The sequence below is a fragment of the Acipenser ruthenus genome, chromosome 8 (genome assembly GCF_902713425.1).
Source record: "Acipenser ruthenus chromosome 8, fAciRut3.2 maternal haplotype, whole genome shotgun sequence".
Taxonomy (NCBI): domain Eukaryota; kingdom Metazoa; phylum Chordata; class Actinopteri; order Acipenseriformes; family Acipenseridae; genus Acipenser; species Acipenser ruthenus.
Window position 1 is genome coordinate 5,315,302 of NC_081196.1, and position 23,263 is coordinate 5,338,564.

At 37.7% G+C, this 23,263-nt stretch overlaps 1 protein-coding gene across 26 annotated transcripts in view; it reads left to right on the forward strand.

Annotated features, from left to right (window-relative positions):
* LOC117406103 (disks large homolog 2) overlaps positions 1-23,263 on the forward strand; it is a 243,615-nt gene that overhangs the window by 77,272 nt on the left and 143,080 nt on the right. For 18 of the 26 annotated variants that reach the window (XM_059028233.1, XM_059028261.1, XM_059028234.1 and 15 more), the window contains 3 exons: positions 11,445-11,525; positions 12,576-12,740; positions 15,016-15,075. In XM_059028233.1, coding sequence (XP_058884216.1) covers positions 11,445-11,525; positions 12,576-12,740; positions 15,016-15,075 — 306 coding nt within the window. The remainder of the gene's footprint in view (positions 1-11,444; positions 11,526-12,575; positions 12,741-15,015; positions 15,076-23,263) is intronic. The other 8 variants (XM_059028240.1, XM_059028242.1, XM_059028260.1 and 5 more) reach the window with 1 other exon arrangement.

Consider the following 23,263-nt stretch of genomic DNA (forward strand, 5'->3'; position numbering starts at 1 on the left):
GAAACAAAATGAATTGAATAAACTTGAATAAAATGTATTTAAAATAATACAATTACACACTGGAGCATACCGATATTTTACTGTAAAGTTTATGAAACCCAAACAAAAAAAGAATACCGTAGGTAGTAGCACTGTGTACTGCTGCTGGTGTATATATAGGAAAAGTAATACATTTCAGTGGTAATGCATGAGCTGTACGATTGATTATTATTTATGTTTCTTAAATGCATTTCTGTTTTGGTTGCATGGACGGTATTTTGGCTAATAAGAGACGCTGTAGATCCAGACAGGACGGTCGGAGAGTGGGGGGTGTGGTGTTCTGGAGTGTCATGGGGAGCAGAAGCTAGTGTAGCTCTCGCTGTGGCGTTGCAGTTTAGGGGATAGCCACAGGATCAACTCATTTTCGTCACCGAAGCCCTGACTGGATCAGGAGACCCTGAGTGTTTAGTTGTTTTGCTGGCTGAAGAGAAAGAAACGCACCGAATATTAAAGAGTTGAGCCCTGCGAATCTTGGAAACTGCTGTAAGAAAAGAAAGGGAAAATAAACCTACCTCCTCTGTGTTGAATTGACATTTCTGTCTTGTTGTTATTTCCCTCTCCACAGCTACACTGTTATGGGACCTCACCTAGTCAAACACTGATCTGATCTGCGAGCTCCCTGATCAAGTTGTATCCGCAGGAAATAAACTTCAATACACGTTTCCATCACATACCTTAAAAAAAAACAATAAAAGATGTCACCTTTCGAAAACCATAGCACTTCTAATTACCGCAGCCCTGGAATAAGCGCTGCAGCTGTTTCTAGCAATTTAAAATAAACGCAGTTAATTCATAGTAATACGGTAGTATATTGAATTGCTTATTGCATATCACCTACAATGGATTACTAAGGTCTTGTACCAGTTAATAAGGTATTTTAGGGGATTGCTGAAGAATGATGTATGATTGCCTTTTCAGGTGGTATTTTAGCAGTGGTACACAAGACTGCCACTATGAAGAAATAGTCGATTACTCAGCAGAGGCAGCCATGCTTATCATCTACAGTAAACAGTTATAAGCCCTTGTGATTACCCAGTACTCTAGGCTTAAGGGCTGTACACATTGCTGTTTATATTTCTTTACATACATAGCTGTGCAGGGTAAACTTAAAAGAACCATCTGTTTTGCTGAAAATATTAATTGCAGGGCTGAATTTTAAGACAGGCTTGTATAGTTTACTGCTTGTTAGACAAGCTGGATTAATTCAGAAACAAAAACAGCATTTTTTTTTTAAAAAAGATTTAAAGATATAAACAGGTTGGGAGATGCAGGACGACTCAGTTGAAAGAAAACAGGTTCCAAAGCTATTTTTCAGATTTAAGTAAAGACTTTGCCAAATTGTAGCTGTCTAAATCCAACTGGATTTGAACCACCCTTTGCATTCAGTTCTGGTATAAACTTAAACATAGACTGCAGTCATGTAGACTACTGTCTACTGAGAGGTGTCAGGCACATTTAAATCCAGTGTGAACGAAGCTACACAGTATGTGGATTTCTCATACAGCTTGCCATGGTGTCCCAAGTTTGCCTCTTTAAATACAATGAAAATATAGCATGCATCGGCTGCTCATTAATTGGTTTGGTATTTCAACTTTTATGTATGGCTTGCATCTTCCATGTTTTAATATGTAATAACCCTGTTGAAATGCAGTTGGGTAGATATGCAAGGGTTAATTATATATGTTTACCTGCCCTTTTTTTTTTTTTTTTGAGTCCGACTACTGATTTTATGAGCTTCATAAGGCTGTGGGTTCTGTTTTGCAAGCCCATTTTTAGAAAAATATTCTAACAGGAAACTACTCAGGATAATAATTTGACTGCTCTTTCCTGCAATTGTATTATTTTACAGTTTTTACACTCAGTTCACAAACTGTGAATGTAGGAGCTGTACGGTGTTAACCTACTATCGGTATAATATGTGTTTGGTGGGGGTGTGTATGTAAGTTACTTGATTTGTATACTTAAAAAAAACAACTGATGTTGGTGGGTTAACATGTATTTGTCATTTTTATGGGTTTGGAAATGCATTCGCTATTTACATACTCAGGGTAGCTTTAATGAATGCAATTCATGTTAAATTCATATTTCATTCGGTATTTAGCATTTTAATAGAGTAACTGCCTAAAGCATGCCACTGTCCCGCTACACCTCCCTAACTCTTTGCAAGCAACTACAGTGACTTCATTAGCAACAATACATATTGTAATACATGTTAGGCCTCTACATTCAGTAATTGTAAGTTTCATGTACTTTGTTTTAAAAAGAAACCTTTTAAAACTATTGTATATTTTTGAGTGAGGATGTTGATTTATTAACAAACAGTACCTTTAAATTGAGTAGAGAGCTTTATCACCAAGAATCATTCTGTCTCTGTGTGACAGAAATACAGTGATTCTTGGTGGTAAATCTTCCTCCTGACCTATGAGGGCACTAAGTAGCAAGAACAGAGTACCTTGGACAGGTTGGCCCGACAGTTCTTTCCCAGGGCTCAAGGGAAGTCAGCCAGCTAGAAAGGGGACAGAACTCTGGTGCATTAACTCCTCGACCCGGAAGGGAAACGATGTGGCAGTCGTGGATTGGAGGGGCAGCTGCACTTGTTTACCTAGGGGTCATGTGTGACGGCATAAAAGGCGACGGAGAGACGCAATCTGTTCCTTCGCTTTGGTTTACAAATAGAACCTGGAAAGACCTGTGAGAGAACCTGTGATAAACGTATTGTGCGTGTTTGTTTGTTTTTGTCAGTAATTATTATTATTGTTATTAGTAGACGGCTAAACATGTTCTGGAGCTGTCACCAAGAGCCAGCACAAAACCCGGAACAACACTGCACTATTGTCATGAATAACCTTGTATCACCCAGCACGAGCACTACTGCACGCACCCAGGACTGGTGACCGTGTTAGTACATTGTAGAGATGGATAAACTGTTTATTATTTGGGACTGCATCCCCATTATTATTTACCCCGTGCACTACACATTGTTGTGTATTGCCTGGGTTTATTATTTGGTCACCAGACCTGGATTAAACAAATAAACTGTTTCCAACTGGATTATAAACCTCTCTGTCTGTTGATTACACACCGCATCACTCCTGCACCTGTACACAATAAACCACTTTGCCACACACTCCGTCACAGGGCTCAATAGGTGCCTCAAGAGAAACGTAACTAGCACAGACTATTTAATGGAAACTGTAAACACCCTGTGCAGCTCTTGGTAATTACTTCTCAGCACGGCAGCATTGGGTACTACTGTAAAACAGGGGGAGCAGTATTGCCATATTTGTACTGGTCTACAGAGACATGGTTTATTTTACAGTAGTGCTAGCAAGCCATGCTGGCTTTGATGTTTGTTGTCACATTTGTCGCAGTATGCTTTTTATATAATCTTGTACTGAAACATTGTGGAATTACCCTTTATTGCTGAAAGCGCCAAGGAGAAGACTTAAACTTAAAAGTTAGAAATAACATTCTCTAGATCAAGGGTGAAATTCTCAACAAAAAAGTGCAGGTATTCATATGCGCAGTCGGTACACAATATATTTATGAATACAAAATAAGCCTTAAAAAATAACTGATAAAATATAACCAATTCATAACAAAGAAGCTGAAAATACAGAAAGCTTTGTACCCTTCTGCATGCATCACTCAGTCATGTACTGTAATATAACACTTAAGTTAAACCTTAAAGAGTACATAAGGACCTTTTTATTTTATTGTGTTACATGTTCCCATGTGTTGCTACAACTGGTTACGTAAGGTGTGTGTATTGTTTTAATTTTTACTTTTTTTTTTTACATTTTGACCACTTTTTAAAACTTTTAAATTGCATTCCCTGCCAGAAGATGGCGTCACATGTACCTGCATGGACCTCTCAGAACTACATTTCCCTTCATCCTCCCCATACTTTCCAGACCCTGGGTGCTCACATACAACAGGACCTGGCCATGCTACATTGATAACCTTGGATTAGAACATATAGCCCTGTTATGTTATTTTATTTATTTTTTTTTTTTACAGATTGCTTATCCTACAGTATATTCTGCTTCTCTGTTGTGTTTCTGTGTAGATGAATTATACCATGATCTATTCCAGAAAAAAAAGATTAGTATATTTCAGGCAGAAACAGTATGCCTTTACACGCAAGTGCAAACTCAAATTTAACTTAAACAAACTTAGAAAAGGGGGTTTTGTACATTTACAGTCCTCATAACAGAACAATCAATCAATAAATCAGTCAGTCAATCAATCAGTATTTATTGTATATAGTGGACCACCATCACAAAGCGCTTTACATGATAGTGAGGAACCATGCATAATACATTAAATAGTACATTATACAACATTAAAAAACAATGCAAAAAACATTCAATTCAGGCATAATACATTAAATAAAAGGCTAGGATATGAATTCTTAACATTGTGGATGCGTGTGTCAAGCAGAATCATACAGAGAAGATGGAGTGAAAAACATGAAATAGCAATTTAGACAACAGCTAATAACAGATACCAGGCTTAGAGAGCATTAAAAGTAAGAAAGAACATACTAGGATCACAACAAAACAAAACTTTGATCACTGTACTGAACATTTACCTTGTAAGTTGGGCCCGTGTTTGGAAAGCGTAAAAGCACACCTACATGGTATCCCGATTCTGACTCGCTTGCCAAATCTGAAGCAGCACTTTGTTGATCCTGTTTTTTTGTTATACCCTACTGTCTCACACATCACTTTCCATTTTATAAATCAGTGCAAAACAAAGCACGTTGTGATAATTATTTCTAAAATTTATCAACTGTGTAATTTATGGCAGACACTAACATTAATTTTTGCCTTCAAATTCATGTGCAGCAATGGTTGTTCGAATATTCAGATAGTTTCTCCGAACTTCAGAAAATAATAATTACTCCATGCCACTGTTTTCAAGTCTCACTGCTGAAGTGTTCTCTCGTTGATCCACCAATGAGAACTGAGACTCAGGTTACCTGCCAAGTTGCAGAGATCCAGAAGATACACCACACACTTACAAATATCACGCGGGGGGTGTCCTATACAAAACTCTTATATCCATCCTCTCGCAATTGATTCGCATTTGCCAACTTTTAAATCAAGAACAACATCCAGTTGTTCAGCCCCACTTTTGACTCGATCAATAGCTTTTAACTTTTAACTTTTACTCAACAGTAATCATAGTGTTGAACTCGAAAGAAAATTCAACCTCCAAATCAAGTGTTTAACTTTCTAATAAGGCTAATTATATTAGTGTTATTTTATTTTTCGTCATATTTAATTTCAACTAGAAGCGAACCGTGTATTTTTCTAAATTGGAAAGCTTTGGTATCACCTACATACATAGTTTTAATTGGTTGCATTTTGTCAGCTAGCCTTTGTACGTGTGGTTTTCATTGGTCGCATTTCGTCAGCTGTGTAAGAGGTTTCATTGGGTGGAAGGGAAGCGATGTTTACCTCAGTCAGTGCTCTTCTGTACAGTACATGTATACAAGTGTATCATGAATTTGTAGTCGGTAATAATACAAAACATAAACACAATTGTAATTGTGTCTATGGCAGGGCTGGCTCGAGCCCTCTGACCCCCCCCCCCCCCCCCCCCCGGTTGTGTTCCTGGGTTCATGTTACGTTTCTAAACTTCAAAAGTATATTAAACAGAAATTTGCGTCTCTAATTTGCATCTCCTGCTTCTGATGAAATTATTACAAACCTCTCGAGCTTTGCTCAATTTGCAAAGCACATCTATCATTTGCATATACGCTTTCCCTCTCAATATGTTCCTCTGCAAGTACTGAATAAATATGGGCTGTAAATGCCACTTACTCTCATTTCTCTGCAGTTTGCCACAGACAAGTGCTGTAGCTCACCACCTCACATGGCTGTAACAGTTACACTTATTTCAGCCGGTAGAAGTAAGGGGGTGTGTCTGCACCTCTAACCCACTCCAGTGTGTAGACATGAATCAGCAACTACATTGCAATCGAGTTAGGGGCCAGGGTCACTCAGAGCAACACTATAGTGAATTAGAGCTGCAGGATTCCATATGGTAAACCTGCAGTACACTGAATTAACACATTGAAAAACACAAAAACAAAGCCCTGTGAGTCTTGTCTGTGGCACTAAGTGCAGACAGCAGAGGGTCTGTAAGTTTTGTTCATCACTCAATGAACCCTATCCCCCTTTGGCATAGGGCTGTCCACCAGGAGTGGTGGCTAATTAATGGAGTTTGAAGGGAAAGTTATCTGTCACAGCCATGTTATTGACCTCCGAGTAACATAATTACACATGGTCAGGACAGAAAAAGACAGTACATATTATCAAAACTGCAAAACTAATAGCCTATTAATATTATGTGGCATGACAACACCCTGTCTTTGTTGTTGTTGTTGCACGAGACAGATTATGGTTCTTAGTCAGTTTCCTCCCTTGTTTGGATTAAGCCCCTGTGTGCTGGTCATAACTGTTGAACTTCTGGAAATTATTTACTTTGATTCAGGGGCTCGAAACTCCTAAGCACAGGCCCATACATTAATGGATATTGATTTTCACCAGCACATATATCCCAGAAGCAGCTATTTCTGTTAAAAAATAAAAAAAGAAATAAAAAGGCATTTACTATACTGAATTAAACATTTATCAAGGGAAACCCCTGTCCCAAGAGCTCATTAAAGTGATACTTTCTCGCTGTGATTTACTGTGACGCTGCTGCTTTTTATTAAGGTGACCAAGCGTAGTAGTCAACTTGTCTGCTTATTGTAGTAGCTGAAATTAAAATATTTCAAGAGGCAGGCCTGCTTGTAGCAGAGATCATGAAACAATGACAAGTATTATTCTCATTTTTATGGTTATTATTCATTAGAGAGTTTAGGGTGTAGTCCATAGTGTGTTCTTCTTTAAGCCTGTTGCTTTTTTTATTTGTTTGTCCTCAAATCAGAAATGTAGTGCCTGCAGTTATACTCTTTTAAAAACACATTTAGACATTAAGATGCTTTTAGCTTAGTTTTCTTCATTACACTTGGTGGCATTTTTTGCTGAAAGCTTTATTCTGTGGTTATGGCTTCTCTCCTCCTCGCCAGCAGAGCTGTGTTAGTACTGTGAGAACAGCTTTGGACCCAGCAGCCGTTTTTAAGTTTTAATCCTAAATCAGAAAATCCCTTACTAAGTAGAATTAAGCAATTAAAAGTGTCCCAGTTGTATTTAACTTTTTAAAGATTTTTGAATTTGAAAGATTCTGGTATTTTCCCTAACTGTAGTTACAGTATTTAAAAAAAAAAAAAAAAAAAATTACAACAGAACAATGAAAATGCAAATGTATCTTTAAGCTTAGTAGTTTTGCAAGGTTGACTCCTTTATAAATATTAACTGTGAGAGAGGTTTAAGATGGTTTTAATAACCCCCCCCCCCTCCAGTGAAGGACAGTGCAGCCTATGATTGGAATGCATTGGAAGTTTACAGACTCTTAAGTCAACCCTGGCTTGTTTTGAGTAAAGGAATGTTGAGCTGACCCTACAATCTGAAGCTCTTCTGTTTGGTTGGCTTGCCAAGATAATGTTTTGTGTGCTTCTCTTAGTACTAAACAATCAGAAGCACTAACTTGCAACTAAATGCAGTTTAGATTGACTAATAACCGACAGACATTATCCTCCCCTAGCCACCCAGTTAATTAAAATATTCCCTTATTTTCCTTATTTGCTGTACATAGGGGGGGGGGGGGGGTCGATTTAAAAAAAACTTCAAAAGCAAACTTAAGGTGCACTTAAGAAGCCTCAAACTAACCTTTCATTTCAGATACTAACTCCATATTTGCAAGGTTGTATAGGGTTATATAAACTGTTCCTGCTAAATGTGTGGTGACCTGGTCATTTTTAGGTATGTGCATGATAGAGACATTTTGAGATACTGTCTTCTGATTTGGTTGACAGCTGTGTGATTCTCTCAGTCAAGTTCCATTGCAGGTGCTGTCAAGTATAAAGGAAGTGTTTCAATGCCACATTGTTTTAACCTTTGGTCATATCAATGATATAAGCCTCATGTTTTTTCACATTTTCAATTGCATCTTTACCAACCATTTGATCAGCAATGCAGATAGACTATTCCCCCCACTGACGCTTGTTTTTTGTTCTGAAGCAGGTGGTGATTTTGTATGCTAAAGGCAGTGGCATTACCTAGACATACATATCAAATAAATACAATGAAAAGAATATCAGAGCCACTCATGCCACATACATGTACCGTATGACAAGAACGAGGTTTCCAATGTAAACGAAATATGCCTAAAATGACTTGGGCTCCACAGTGGTGCAATGACAAGTTTATATTTATGATCATTGACAAATCAACTGACTGAGAATCCAAGATTGAAATAGTGAGATATTGCAATTTCAGATGGGCTCTAATGATTTACTGCATAGCTCTCATTACTGCCATCTCTCTGTACAGTAATGCTGAGTGTGTGAGTAGCTGTGCATTGTTGTGAATCAGGATTCAACACATCAAATAAGTAAAGAAATGTACAGAATTCTTGTTTGATCCTGTATTTTAAGCTATTTAACTGTCTGGCACCCTTTGACAACAGAACAGACAGGAATTTGTCATCTTGAATACTGCAAGCAGTACTTTTTTGTTGCCGGCTGGGTGCATTCAAATACATCATGCATGTTATAATCCCCCCCAGTTATCTTACGGGCAAGTTCAGACCTATTTCTATAAATCACTCAGATGCAGTTTGGTTGGATATGTACAGTAGATAGGCCATCATGCATGGGATAATTAACTGGATCACACTTAAAGGCTCTTTTATAGTTCTAGGTCGTTCCAAGGAGCTTGTGACTTGTGTCTTAATGAATTCCTAACCTTTTAAAATGACATTTCAACACTGGATTTTAAAACATATGCAGTAAATACTTTTGCTCTTGCCTTTCCGAGTGGTTCTGATTGCCACTATGCGATTTAATATTTGTTATCTGTCAAAGCCAGGGATACTTTGTTTGCATTTGAAAGCTGAATTTCTGAAGTGAGGTCTTAGAAATAACCACTAGGGGTGTGCAAGTGTCATTCCTATCCCCCCTGCAATGGAAGCAGGTAGAGCCAGGAGAGTCAGTAATGCCAGAATTTGTAAAGGACACATCTAAATTAGTTTTGTAGAGATGCTGTTTCATGCATATTACCTGGGATTACAAAATGGTGTTTGTAAAGTCAGATATTTGTGGAGTAGTGGGGTAGCAGTGTGGAGTAGTGGTTAGGGCTCTGGACTCTTGACCGGAGGGTCGTGGGTTCAATCCCCGGTGGGGACACTGCTGCTATACCCTTGAGCAAGGTACTTTACCTAGATTGCTCCAGTAAAAACCCAACTGTATAAATGGGTAATTGTATGTAAAAATAATGTGATATCTTGTAACCATTGTAAGTCGCCCTGGATAAGGGCGTCTGCTAAGAAATAAATAATAATAATAATATTTGAGCTTTAACATGGATTCATAATTTGTCTTAATTGAAAATACTGTGGTTTGACTTTGTGAAGGCAGAACATAACTCTTTTTTGTAGTTAGACAAGCATTGTCCGTTTTCAAAGTCGTAAGCCTAATTAAAAAATAAATAAATAAATGACTGGGACAGCTAAATTAAACTTCATTAGTATAAGTGATGCTTGAGAGGCAAGCCAGATACAGTAGGTGGAGTTGGTTGAAAGATATTGGAATATAAATGCTACTTTGTGGCTTTGCATTATCCTATCTCATTAGTGCTGGTTCAAACTGTGTTTCATTTTGTAGAATTGTGGGTTGGGCGTATGGTTTGGAGTAGGCTACATATTGGCTTAAATGTTTTGTGCTTTAATTCCTATTCTGAAACTGAATCATAGTGGAAGATAACACTAAATTCATTAACCATCAACATTATTGCCTCATAATGATATGGGCTTTATTTTTTTAGCAGCATATTAGCTGTTGTTTTCTCAATATCTGCAATCCTGGGATAATGTTAAATTCAGTATTTTTAAATTCTGTGTATTACAGCTTTTTTTGTCCTTTCTTTTAAGCTAACAATAGCACCATCTTGTGGAAAACATTAGCTTCAGATGGTGTCTGCTTGGTGTATATCCTGTTTGTATTCTATAGGAAAGGCTGATGAATACTGTATAATGAACAACAGTGCCGGTCAAAGTGTTTGGGTTTATAGCTGTGTTTCAGTAGGATTAAACAACAATTGCCTGTTTTGACCACGGATTTGTGCCTTGGCTGGGGCATTTTTTGTTAATACTGTAAATAGTTAATTATTATATATCTGTTTAGTCACCTTTATTTAAAAAATAAATAAATAAAGATGGTTGTCTGGGAAAAATATATGTTAATTTTAAAAAAATGGTCATTTCTTATACATAACATCATTATTTTGCCCATGAAATATTTTTTTACATTTTCACTGCTAATGTTTTTTTTTTTTTGCATGGATTAGAAGTTTCAAAAGTGTCCAAACTTCAAAGGGAATTCAAATAACACTGTTTAAGATTCTAGATGTCTTTGTTCTGTTTTTTTTTGTAAAGGAAGACATGGAGCTTGATGTCTGTTAAGCGATTGTTGATTGAATTTTATTGCATTCACCATGAGTCTGTCTGTCTGTCTGTGTGTTTGTGTCTGTCTGCTTGGGCAGTAATATAATATATACAGCCACAAAGGTTTACTGTAAAGAAAGATCAAGTCAAGCATGATCAACTAAACTGAGCACCCTGAACAGTGAAGCACATCCGTATGCTAGTTCCCCATTTTAGAGAGTCTTACTGCTTTTAAATGGGGAGAGAGGCACGCATGTGGAACAGAGGGTTAATTATTGGGAATTAACGGCCCTCAACAGACTATACCGAATACATAATCCAGCACAATCGGCACAAATGGATGGGCATGGAGGCAGCATCTTGCTCTGCAGGGCAGGGTTGAGGCATGTTGGGGTGGCAGTGTGGGGAAGCTCCCACTGCTGCTGCCCATGTTGTGACTGCTGTGAAGTGGATGACAGTCCCCAGTGCAGTCAGTCCAGCACCTTTCACAAGCCGTACACACTAAACTGTTTGTTTTTGTAGACATTCTCAGATGACCAGTTAAGCCAATCAGAAGTAGTACATTGTTATCCCTGCTACATTTAGAATCTTGAACTCCCCATTTAACATTTATACACAAAAAAACATAACAGCATTGATATCTGTAATACGTTCTGAAACCGGTATCGGCTCTTACCATTGCCACTGCAATCGGTTGTTGCTTAAAAAACACTTGGCTCCATTTTCTATGAAGTTGTTTAGTATTTATTAATGTATTTATTCATCATTGTCTGTTTTGCATTGTATGGTGAATGTACAGCAGTCTTTGTGAAAGATACTGGATATTGAAGTCCTCTCTTTTTCCACAGAACAGGTCGGCTACAGTGCAAGCTTCACCACACACTGCCCAGCCAACATGCCTCAATCCAGCCCTGATGAATACTCCCTGGGTGAGAGTGCTTCAGTCTTTATATATTCCTTCAATTCTGTATGGTTAAGTAGTATGAATTTCAAATGGTTCTGTGAGACATGCAATTTGATCTACAGTACAGATGCACACACTTTGAGGTGTGTAGATCATTTACAGTAAATCCCATATTAATGTTTCAGAATTAAATTCTAACCAGATCTCTGAGAATAGTCTTTATAGGGTTAACAGCACCCTGTAATTCAGGGACTCAAACCAACTGGATCAGGTCCCAAAAACAAACCAGGTCGGATTTAGTCAAGAAGGAGTAGTTTACATTCATTACAATTTATATTCATATGCAGCGCAGTAGAGAAGCAACTAACAGAAAGCCTGCCTAATAATCTGTGGTGTTTCTCAGATTCCGACTGCCTGCTAATATATGACATGTCACACTGCACGCTTGGGTCTTTTAAATGTGTCCAAATTCCTTGGCATGCATGGCACAGCAGTATGGATATGAACCAAGTTGATAAAACAGTTACTGTAATCCGCTGGCCTGAGCTTTCAGCACACTCATAGTTTATGCTGGAGCTATGAAAATATAATTGGACATTTGGATATTTTTCAGATGTTAATTCCTGAACTAAAGGAACTCAGAAAAAAAGGTTTAGACCGTAGACCGTAGGAGCATATTTACTTAGAAAAAGATAATGAAATGGTAAATGTTGTTTCTTTTTTTAAGCTGGAAAGTATATTGTTAAAATTGTTTTTTTTACAAAATCACATTTACGTTTGTGGCTATTTCAAGAACACATCTCTGTAATTTGCAGTCTGGGATGGAGTTCCAAATAAAGTCTCTGCCGGAAAGCCGCTCAGCCCAATTTGGACGCAAGAACGTTCAGCTAAGTGGTGGCAGTCTCAAACGATCTCAATGCAGAATAACAGATAATTGCAGTCCTGTCATTCAGACAGGTTTTCTAAAGCTGCATGCTTGGCTTGAAGCTGCCCTTAAATACAGAAGATGATCTCGATCTAATTTGCTGGATTATTTATTTATTTTTTACTGTGCTTTTGTCTTTGTTTTTTGAAGAATTACCAGTACCAGGACGAAGATTCACTAGCACTAGATCACGGCTACCCTCAGTTAACCAACGAAGTGCGGCCCCCAGAGCTGGTCCATGTGTCTGAGAAGAACTTGTCTGAGATTGAAAACGTCCACGGATATGTTTCTCATTCACATATTTCTCCACTAAAGGTCAGTCAGTTCCCTTTTTTATACCCAAACTCCATGTGGTTTACCAGTAAATTTGTACCTGACTTGTCCTCCCAGTTGTGCCTCAGAAGAGTTAATAACATCAAGCAGGTTCACAGTTTTGATTGTGTTATCTAGTAGCCAACATTTCCAGGGTTCCTTGGCGTGGAACAAAGAGAGTTAGGCATGTGTAATCTTGTCTCAGTTTAGGGTTTGTATAGAATCCCAAATCTGTGTCCACATTGATATGTGTGTCTGTACCATCTGCCTAAAAGGCAACAATAGTCAACATGGAACCAACATCAGAAGTCATAGTTTGAAGTCTCCATGTTTTGTTTTTTGTCCACATAGCCAGACTATTCAACCAAAACATGTAGTTACCACACCTACTGCAGTTATAGGGCTGCAATAAAATTAGTCTATTTTTGACAGTATATTTTGTTTGCTATTTCCATCAAGTAAAATTAACACACTCAAACTCTGCAAATATTGAATTGTGTTTCTGAAGAACCCTTATGAAAATAAAGATGTAATACAAGTGAAAGTCAGTTTGGTGATGTGGTGCATCAGCACTAGGTGGAGCCCAAACTTCAACCTAAGTTAGTTTTCTTTCCAAGGCGTAGGTGTCTACCAAAGTCCTCTTCTTCCTTCTGTTCCATTAATACAGTCTTTGATACTGAGGAGAATCACAGCTGCTATTCCTTATTCGTTCTACCTTCAAGCGAGTGTACCTTTATTTTATAGAAACAGACCTGTGTGTTCGTATGGGAGTAAAGGCTATCAATTTGTGTACCCATAGGTTTTTTGTTATTATTATTTATTTGTTAATTTCCTTTTGATTATGCTCCAGGTTGTTAACCAGCTCCTCTTCTGCAAAGTTGGACACTATTCACTAAACTTTAGTTATCTTTTACATGCGTAAAAAATAAAAAAAATATGTATTCCCCCTAGGCATGCCTTAAGGTTCTAATACAGAAACACTGCTTGAACAAAAATACAGAAATACTGGTTTTGGTTTCCATGTGTGTGTAAAAGCGATTATGTTCTGCATTCTTCTGGTACACTGCTGCTGGTATATGTGACTATTCCTGTTACAAGTGAAAATCCTTCGGGATTAACAACATGGTCCTTATTCTTACAGAAGTGCAGCTGTCACTTTACCAGTCAGTGTAAACGGTGGAGCCAGTCTATGCCAACAGAATGATCCACAAAAATAGTGTTTGATATTGCACACTGCACGCCATAAGATTCTCTGGATAACACACAGTGCAGATACCATCAGCCTGCACCACTTTCTACCAGTCATCAATGGTCAGTTTCTTCTGCCAAAGCTGCATAGATGTTGGTATCTAAAACCAGCAGTTCTCAAGCAACAGCTTATATTTCCACTGACCTGAACTGTTTGCAAAGTTGTTTCCACTGATGTGTTACAATTTTCTTGGACTGGACTCAATAAGATGTCCTCCTTGGACAGATTCCCATCATGGATCTAGCATGGCCTCCACATAACTCTGAAATCTTAGACAGGTTTGCTTTCTTCCACACCTTGGAGTCATCTGTTGTGATGTTAATTGGGGCTAGCAAGATCTCATCTACATTACATAGTATCGATGTCCATTCACTTGAGCTTCCTTTTATTTTGTTCAAGCGGTGCACATGTATAAATAGAACTCTGACTTTAGAGGTGATCATTTCAAATGATTTGAGCTTGTGTGGCATTTTGAAGGGCTACAATTTCTCACATAAAAAGTACAGGAAATAGCCTCCAATATGCATATTTTGAATATACTGTACAGGCTGTCCTGTTATTTATTTATTTATTTATTTATTACTATTTTACCTTTCCTTAGCACTTTAAGTAGCATTTTCACTTCTCTCCCAATCAGTGTGTAGTGAGTCTTGCAATTTTTGATGGGTATTTCAAGCTTGTCAATTCAGATCACGCATTCTGCGAGTATAACAGCCTTCCACTATCCCACCAGAGGGACGCTGTTCTGTGAGTGTAACAGCCTTCCACTGTTCCACCAGAGGGAGGCTCTTCTGTGAGTGTAACAGCCTTCCACTGTTCCACCAGAGGGAGGCTGTTCTGTGAGTGTAACAGCCTTCCAGTGTTCCACCAGAGGGACGCTGGGCAGCTCAGACACTCACAGGTACAACTGCACACAGATTATTGTGGGAACCCATCACTGAGATTGCATGTCATCTGCTGTCATTAATATTTCATCTTCTAATTAAAGAATACTTGCTAGTGATTTTATTTCTTATTTCTTACCTGCAGCCTCCACTGATTACCCGTTTTGATCTAACATACCCAGGTCTGACTGCTTCAAACTACCTGGCAAGTTTGTTTTTATTTGAAAAAATGTTTTTTCTGTATCTTTGGGGAATTTGGGCTGTGCAAGCTTTATGTGTGGTAACATTTATTAAATACAAGGTGTTAACATGAAAGACTGACATAGATGATAAAAATGATGACAATGCCCACAATTATTTGATATCCTGTTGTATAATGTACTAGCCATGTTATGTAAATATCTGGAGTGTTATTGAGTGTTATTGAGTCTTGTGTGACCTACCATTATTTAGTAGTGTTGGTGTTGAATTAGCAATTACCACTTATCTTAAGAGAAATTATAATTGCAGTAGTAGTGTACCGTAAAATCGGTTATCGTATTTCTGTTGGGCTGACTTATGCATTTCTGCCATGCATCTGACTATCCCAGAACATGCAATTAAAAATGTAGAATGCTTCTAAAAAACTGTCAGGCTTTAAATGACAAAAGTGTTGGTCGCAAGATTTCCTTGCCAGTTGAGTCAGAATGCTTAAATTATCCTCCTGCAATCCAATATTTTTCTGATATGTTGTTAAGCCTATATTTACTGACAGATTGACGTGTCCTGCCCCTCCCTATCTGCCATATATTCCTGTGCATCTTACCTTGAAAGATGCCAAAATAGCTCTGCTAATGTGGTTTGCAAAGTGAGAGAGCGGCTAGCTTCTCTGGCTGATCTGTGTTCTCTGCTCTTTTAACCCCAAGAAGAATATGTTATCTTGAAGTCTGGGTATTCCAGACAGATTGTTTAAATATGTATTAAGTGTCTTTAGTTAGTACAGTAATACGTTTATTTTCTGCTAGTAATTCATTTTCCACCATTCAGAGGATATTGAGATTTATGATTCATTCATTTGATCGAATTTAACAACCAGAAAAAGATTTTTGATACTGTGCATGAGTCATGCAGCGTGTAGTGCCTATGCATTCTTCAATTTGTTTCCCTGCACTTGAACCTCATGTAAAAAATGACTTTAATAAAATACAGCACTGAAACGAACAAAGAAACAGACAACAATCCAGATTTAATAGAAGACTTTTTTTTTGGGGGGGGGGGGGGGGGGGGCAGTAGGATACCTGTAGTCTAATATAATGTTTTTCGAGTACTCCAATATATTCCATAAATCCTTTTGCTTTTCTTTTAAATACACATGAAAGATAATTTCATCTGCAAGTCTGAAGTGCCAGATTTAGAACTGAAATGACATCATCCTGACTGCAGATACAGAGAAAGCTGTGTGTGAGTGTCACAGCAGAGCCGGTTTTATAATTGGGATGCCGCTGCCCTGGATTTCCCTGTGATCCTCGCATTAGCAGGCTGACAGTCTCTGATAGGAGAAAATCACAGTTGAGTTATATCAGCCAGGGACACACGGGTTATGCAAATTGGAATCATAGGCGCCAGCTTCGTGGGTGCTGTGGGTGCTTGAGCGCCCTCAAAATGTATTGATGCGGGTGCTGCTGAGCTCCCTGAGGATGTGCAAAAAAATGTTTACACTGGGGGGGAAAAGAAAACAGCACACGTATATGCAATTGTAATACCTCTTACTGCATGCTCACCCCACAGGATGCATGGAACCTCCAGAGGGGTCAATGTCATCTGACTGTGAGGGAAGTGAACTTATGGTTCTGTGAATGGTCATTTTTTTATTACTCCCCTCCCATGTCAAGTTGGCTGTGACTTGCGGAGACTATTCCATTTACTATGAGGGGTGTTGTTCAGTGTGAAGACCTTATTGTCACAGAAAACGGTGCTTTTATATTTGCTTGTTAATACTTTGATTGTAAAACATCAGTTAAATGTATACACCGGTCAACCTTAATTCTCCACGCAAACTCAATTATATACCCCCTTTTTCATAATGTACTTGTCTGATAAAAAAAGAGATAATTTTACTAGTAGGCCTACTGAGAACAATACAAAGTGATCCGCTAGCGAGCTGAACGATGATGAAAAACCCAGCAGTAGCAGCGATGCAAAAACTAAGAAAGACACTCATTTCAACAAAAATCATTTCAAGTGGCTCAAGTATGGAGATGAGAAAGGAAAGGTGTTTTGCAGAATTTGCCAAGATGCAAAAGGTAGGGGTTTAATGCATTTGATGGATGACATCATGCAATAGAGAGGTTTTCGTAAGTATGAAAAATCTGACTGCCACCGGGAAGCTTCTAGTAAAATATAATAAAATATCAAATAGTAAAATATCAAATATCAAATGTATTTGCAATGATAAGAAAACAAAAACAAAATGCAGGTTGCATGCCTGATGTTAATAAAAGCATTCTCATCACTGATGTATCTTGCCCAGCAAGGCTCAGATATACGTGGTCATACAGATGACAGATCCAATTTTTTGAGGTTGCTTAAGTTAAGGGGTGAAGATGTCCCTGAAATAAACCAGTGGCTGCAGCGAAGTCACTTCAAATAGCTATCACATGGCGCAAATGAAATGCTAATGATAATGTAACAGGACTTGTTGAGAAAGGTGCTTAGAACATTCAAAACTGAGATTTTCTTCTATCGTGATTGATGAAACTGCAGACATAAGCACCCAAGTTTCAGTTTGTATTTGCTGGGTCAGTGACATGTTAGAGGTTCAGGAGGACTTTCTTGGATTCTACCAACAGCAGAAGAACTTTTCAACATTGTCAAAGATGTCTTAACAAGGTGTTTCCCTGCATTACATCGCCTAAAAACATTCCTTCGGTCAACAATCGTGGGGTTTCCATGCGGGTCAATTTACACGTGAAATGGCGATGCGCGTGCACGTTTGGGAGAATTACTCGGGTAAATCAGGTTTGTGGCCAAAAAAAACGGCCAAAGAGAGGGATAGGGTCAATCTCATTTACTCGTGTAAATAACAAAACACACGTGAAAACCACGCCCAGTTTCGCATGGAAACCTGCATTTCACGTGTAAATGTTAATGAGCGTGTTTATCCTTAACTATAAATATGGCAAGGGGTCAGGTCAGTTGTTACTGTGGATTCCAAGACGGCAGAAAGTAGTGGCTGATGGGTGATTTTATGGTTAGCAGTGGAGTAGTTCACCTTAATGCTAATGCGGGCGGTCTTTTTTTATTATTGTTTTTTGCTGTGTCTGGCCTGTCATGTTGTATACATCTTGTGGGTTTACAGTTCTGTATAAAACCACTTACCACGAACCATGTTATGCATTTGATATAGTATTAAAACAGCTGTTTGAGAATACCCATGCTGTAAAAAACTACACTAATGTTAAACACGAAGAGCAAGTGAGCTGCTTAACTGAATTAATTCCCGTCCTTTTTTTGACCCCAGCTATGTCCAAAGACAACGCGCGTCTGCCATCCATGTTAATAAATATAGTTTGTGAACTGGATGTAAGCCAGCCATAAGCCAGCTCGATCGCCCAAAACAGCACAACAACATCCAAGTTGTTGATGCCCTCTCAGAACTGACCAAATAAAATTGCAAATGAACGTATTGATTGTGTTTTATTTGTTTGCATCATTCATATTTAACACAGCAGTAAATCCAACACAGCTTAAAAGAAAGGCAGGATCAGTGAGTGGGCTTTGAAGCAGTTATACATGACCGAATTAGCAGAAGTGCTGTCAGAAGGAGCACTTTCACCATGACACAAGAATGAAGGGAAGAGATTTGGAGAAGCTGGCGCTGTGACTGGAATCGTGTTGAAGAGCAGCAGAGATCTTGGTAGCCTGTGCTTGGTAAACATTTGAGATACTAAGCCATCTGTGTATTCTAAAGAGCTAAACCAATCAACATTCATGCAAAAGTTATTGTATTTCTTGCTCTTATTGTATTACTTGTATTGTAACACTTGAAATGTATTTGCTTACGATTGTAAGTCGCCCTGGATAAGGGCGTCTGATAAGAAATAAATAATAATAATAATAATAATAACAATCAGTTTTAGACATGGTAAAAGGAACCAATGCTTTTGGAAACCAAAAAAAATCAAATTAAATTGAAAAGCTGATACAATTGATTAAATATACAACTATGGCCAAAAGTTTTGCATCACCTCGAATTTTTGGATTAAGACCTAAAAAAAAAGATATATATATATATATATATATATATATATATATATATATATATATATATATATATATATATATATATATATATATATATATAAAAATAAACCTCCCCCACATTGTTTCTCCTTCTCTGATCTCCAAAGAGATTTCAATGTATTATCAAGAGCCATTCCGGTGATTTTCTGCACTGCTGACTGGTGGCAGCCCCTTTGCTTTACAGAGTACAGTCGAGGCTATTTTAAACAGCTCCCCCCCCCCCCCCCCCCAGGGCAAAGAAGTAAATCGATAAAGGCACGGACACAGCCAGGCTGCAGTTACAAGCTGCTTGAAATGCAGTAGGTGGGGAAGCTGCCATTCCCGTTCTTGTCAAATGTGATGCCTGAAAAAGTCTGTTCGAGAACCTTGATACTCAGAATATACCATCAGACATCCTTTTCAGCTCTTTTCATTTTCTCTGAATTAATACGAAAACTAAGTGACTGCCTGAATGTAATTTCCTTAAAATTAACATTCTGATTCTTGAAGCAATAACATGTTTTTTCTTTTAAGAAATAAATTGTGCAAACTTAGCCCTGAAGCAACGCTTAATACATCTCTCCAAATGAGACACTATAAAAACATTTTTTATTTTTTTTATTTCACGGTTTGTTGCATATGTGCACCATCATACCTGTATTAATATACGTTCCTTACTTGCAAGAATACCAAGTATGCAGTTATACAATATGCAGCATTTCATTAAATACAATATTAACCATTTAATCACTTCTTTTTCCTCCGTATAAAACACTTTGGGTTTATTATGCTTCTTCACGATTTATCAGAAGGTACAATTATTAAATCAGTTCTCCTTTACATAACAGGTTTTGTTTTTACCCAGGGAAGTCCATTATTGTGTACAATAAAAGCTCTGGCTTTTTCAAGAATTAAACAAAGACCTGTTGTAGCTTAATTAATCTTTAGTGTCTGTATTTACAACAGTCCCATATACAAGGCAGTATGAAGCAGAAGGCATTTCCAGTCATTTAGAATAGATTACTATGTGCCAAATCCAATTAAATTTAGTGTCCAATTTAGACAGCATGAATGATAATATAATTGTTTTGACAAAAGGCAACTTTGTACAAATAAACCAGTTTCCACAACTAGAATCAGCTGTAGGTCTTGTGCTTTGATAGTCTTGAAAACATACATATTACAATCATCAGCCAGAATTACTGCTATAGTCAAAGCACTGCTTAGCATGCTTAACTGAAAATAATTAATAAGCAAGATCTCAAATGTTGAACATTACTATGCCAGCCATGAAATGTACAAAAATACCTGCTTAACAGGATCATTAAGAATGGCAGCGTTTCTGAACAGTGTAACTGACTCTCTTAGGACTAGGGGACAAATCATTAAGCAATTACTTTCTATCCCCTAAATGCCTTAAATACAATGTTAAAGTATACCACATACTGTGTGTCCCATCATCACAAAGTACCAATTACAATCCTTAGCCTATTTTTAAAGCGGAGACAAGTATCTATTCAGGGATTGTACTGCTTTCCTGAACATTTCAGGGTACTGTTCTACTTGTGAGATGTCTTGCTCATTAAAACATTTAGCATATTTTTTAAAGAGGAGACAATTATTTATTCAGGGTTACCAAGATATTTAGTAAGTAAGGGGTCTGAGTGAGGAAAAATGGGCAATACAATCCCCACCCCCAGTCTTTGCTGTAAATCATTTGTTGCCATAATTTGTGCCAGTAATGTAAAAACTGGAAGACCCATGGACATGATTAAATTCAATTAAACTAACTTGATATGAATAAATTTAGTCAGGTAGATGCGACCTCAAGTGCAGTTAGTGCTTTATTTAAAAAAAAAAAAGAAAAACTATTTTCATTCACATTAGGCTTTTTGATAGTGATAACATAACATCTCAGAGTCCTGACCTCAAACTAAAACCTAGTTAGTTAAAAAGGTTTATCAAACATAAAATACTTTAATTGAGAGTTGAAGACTACTGGGATTCAGAGGGTATTTGTATGCTAGTAACACCAAACTGAGAAGAAAACAATTGAATTGTATTGTTTCGCTCTAGTTCCATAAAATGCACAGATGTGTTTCTCTTTTAAAACAAATTGAGCGATAGGCTTTGGTAAAGAGTGCTTGCACTGTTCATACAGACTTTTGGAAACAATACTATGGAAATTCTGAAAAGTTACAAAGAAAATGTGTAGCAGTCTCTTCTCTGGCTGAAAGACACCTCTAGCAAAAATATAAAACATGTTTTTCCTCTGAAAGGATTTTTTAAATTTGCACTCTACTGTATTTTCTCTCTTTCTCTTCCTGTCTTTCTCTTTCCCTCCTCTGTTCACTGTTATAAAGATGTTTCTTTCATGTTCAGATGCAGTACGCTATGTGCATATAGTCAGAGGATGTCAAATGGTCTGGCAGGTAGGGAATTAAACTCCTGTACAGCAGGTCTGAAACAGATGGTTTGCTTTGAATATTTCTCCTAAGGAACAAACTCCAGCACATTCAGTAAAACACGTCCTGAAAGGATCCCAGTTTAACGTAGGGACACTCTGAATAATGGTTTGCACCAGTAAAATGTGTTCTGCAACATGAAACAACACTTGTTTCATGTAAACCAGTAAAATGTCCACATTATTATTAGGCAGTGTAGTGACACATATGTGGATGAATGGTGGTTACTGTATATACATTGCTTTATATAGTAGATACCTCAAAAGTCCCATCTTCACGGATCAGTGAGCTTACTTCTGCTACATCTTTTCTTGGTGTTTTGAATATTTTAATGGCATACAGTATGTAAAATGAGTTCCCTTGGCTCCAATTTTAATATACTTCATTTTGTAGAGTACCTAAAAGAATCATTCATGCTATATGCAGTAGCCAGCAATAATTAAATGGAGGAACCAGACACTTTGTTAATTACCTTACAGGCAGCCCACATAGTCAAAGTGGCCTTCTCCAGGGTAAGCAGAAGAAGCAGAGATCCCGTGACTTTCAGCTAAACTAAGCTGGCATTGTTGATGCTTGGTTAAGCGTCTTACCTTTGGGATGGTCTATTTAAACATACCTCCAGTATCATACCACCCTGAATCACACATTCCCTGAACTGCAGACTGGTCCCTTTAAACCTTTGCAACTCATGCATAATGTCAGTAATGTTCTGGATAGATTCTTTGCATTTATTATCATTATAAAAGGATTGCCAGTTCTGTAATGCAGTGCTCTAATGTACAGTAAATGCTCACTTAAAATGGAAGGAATTGGGATCACATGAGTTAACACTGAAGGTATCTGAAGCCAAATGCTGATTCCACCCTCCCTCCCCTAGCAGTAAACTACAGACTATTTTAATGACGTGAATATCAATGAAGTTTTGAAAATGCTGAGCCTTACAGAAATCTGTTAACTACAGGATGAAAAACCATGATAGCTGCATAGGAAATGGGTTTTAATAATACACTCAGGTAGATGAAAGAAACACAAGGTTAGCATAACATTTTCCTTGATCTGTCTTCTAATATTCATTTTTTTTAGCATTTTTTGCTTCGTATCTATTACAAACTATAAATAAAAGCTTGTCTCTGCAGTAATGTTTTTAATAAATGTCCTCCCTTACCTTTTGTTTAATCTAAACACTAAAAACCTGCTGCAAAATGTTATTAATAATTCATAGTTTAGACTGCTTGCTAGAGGTTAAGACACTGTGCAAACTAAACGTCCTGTAATAAAAGTTTGATGTTTTGTGCAGCATCTCCCGTCTCCAGGAATGCATAGTTTCCAATCATTCCTGACAAGTGGATAACTGTTGGTTCTATGGAGTGAGTCATGATCATCATTATCAACTTTCAACCTACTGCTGCAACAGTTATCCCTATCCACGGTTTTCAGCACATTTCTATATCTCATTTCTCCAAGTGTGTTTTCTGTCATTCAGTGCTTCTTGGCATTGGTAATATGTTGTTTGTAGGCTGTCTCTTATTGCAAGAGATTCCTCATTTTGAGCAGAGCCCAGTTCACAGAACTTAAAAACCATTGGGAGGTGGTTGCTTGGATTGAAGCCCTTATTCCTCTAGGGACTGCAAAACTGATGGATTAAAAAAAAAAAAAAATCTGGTATTA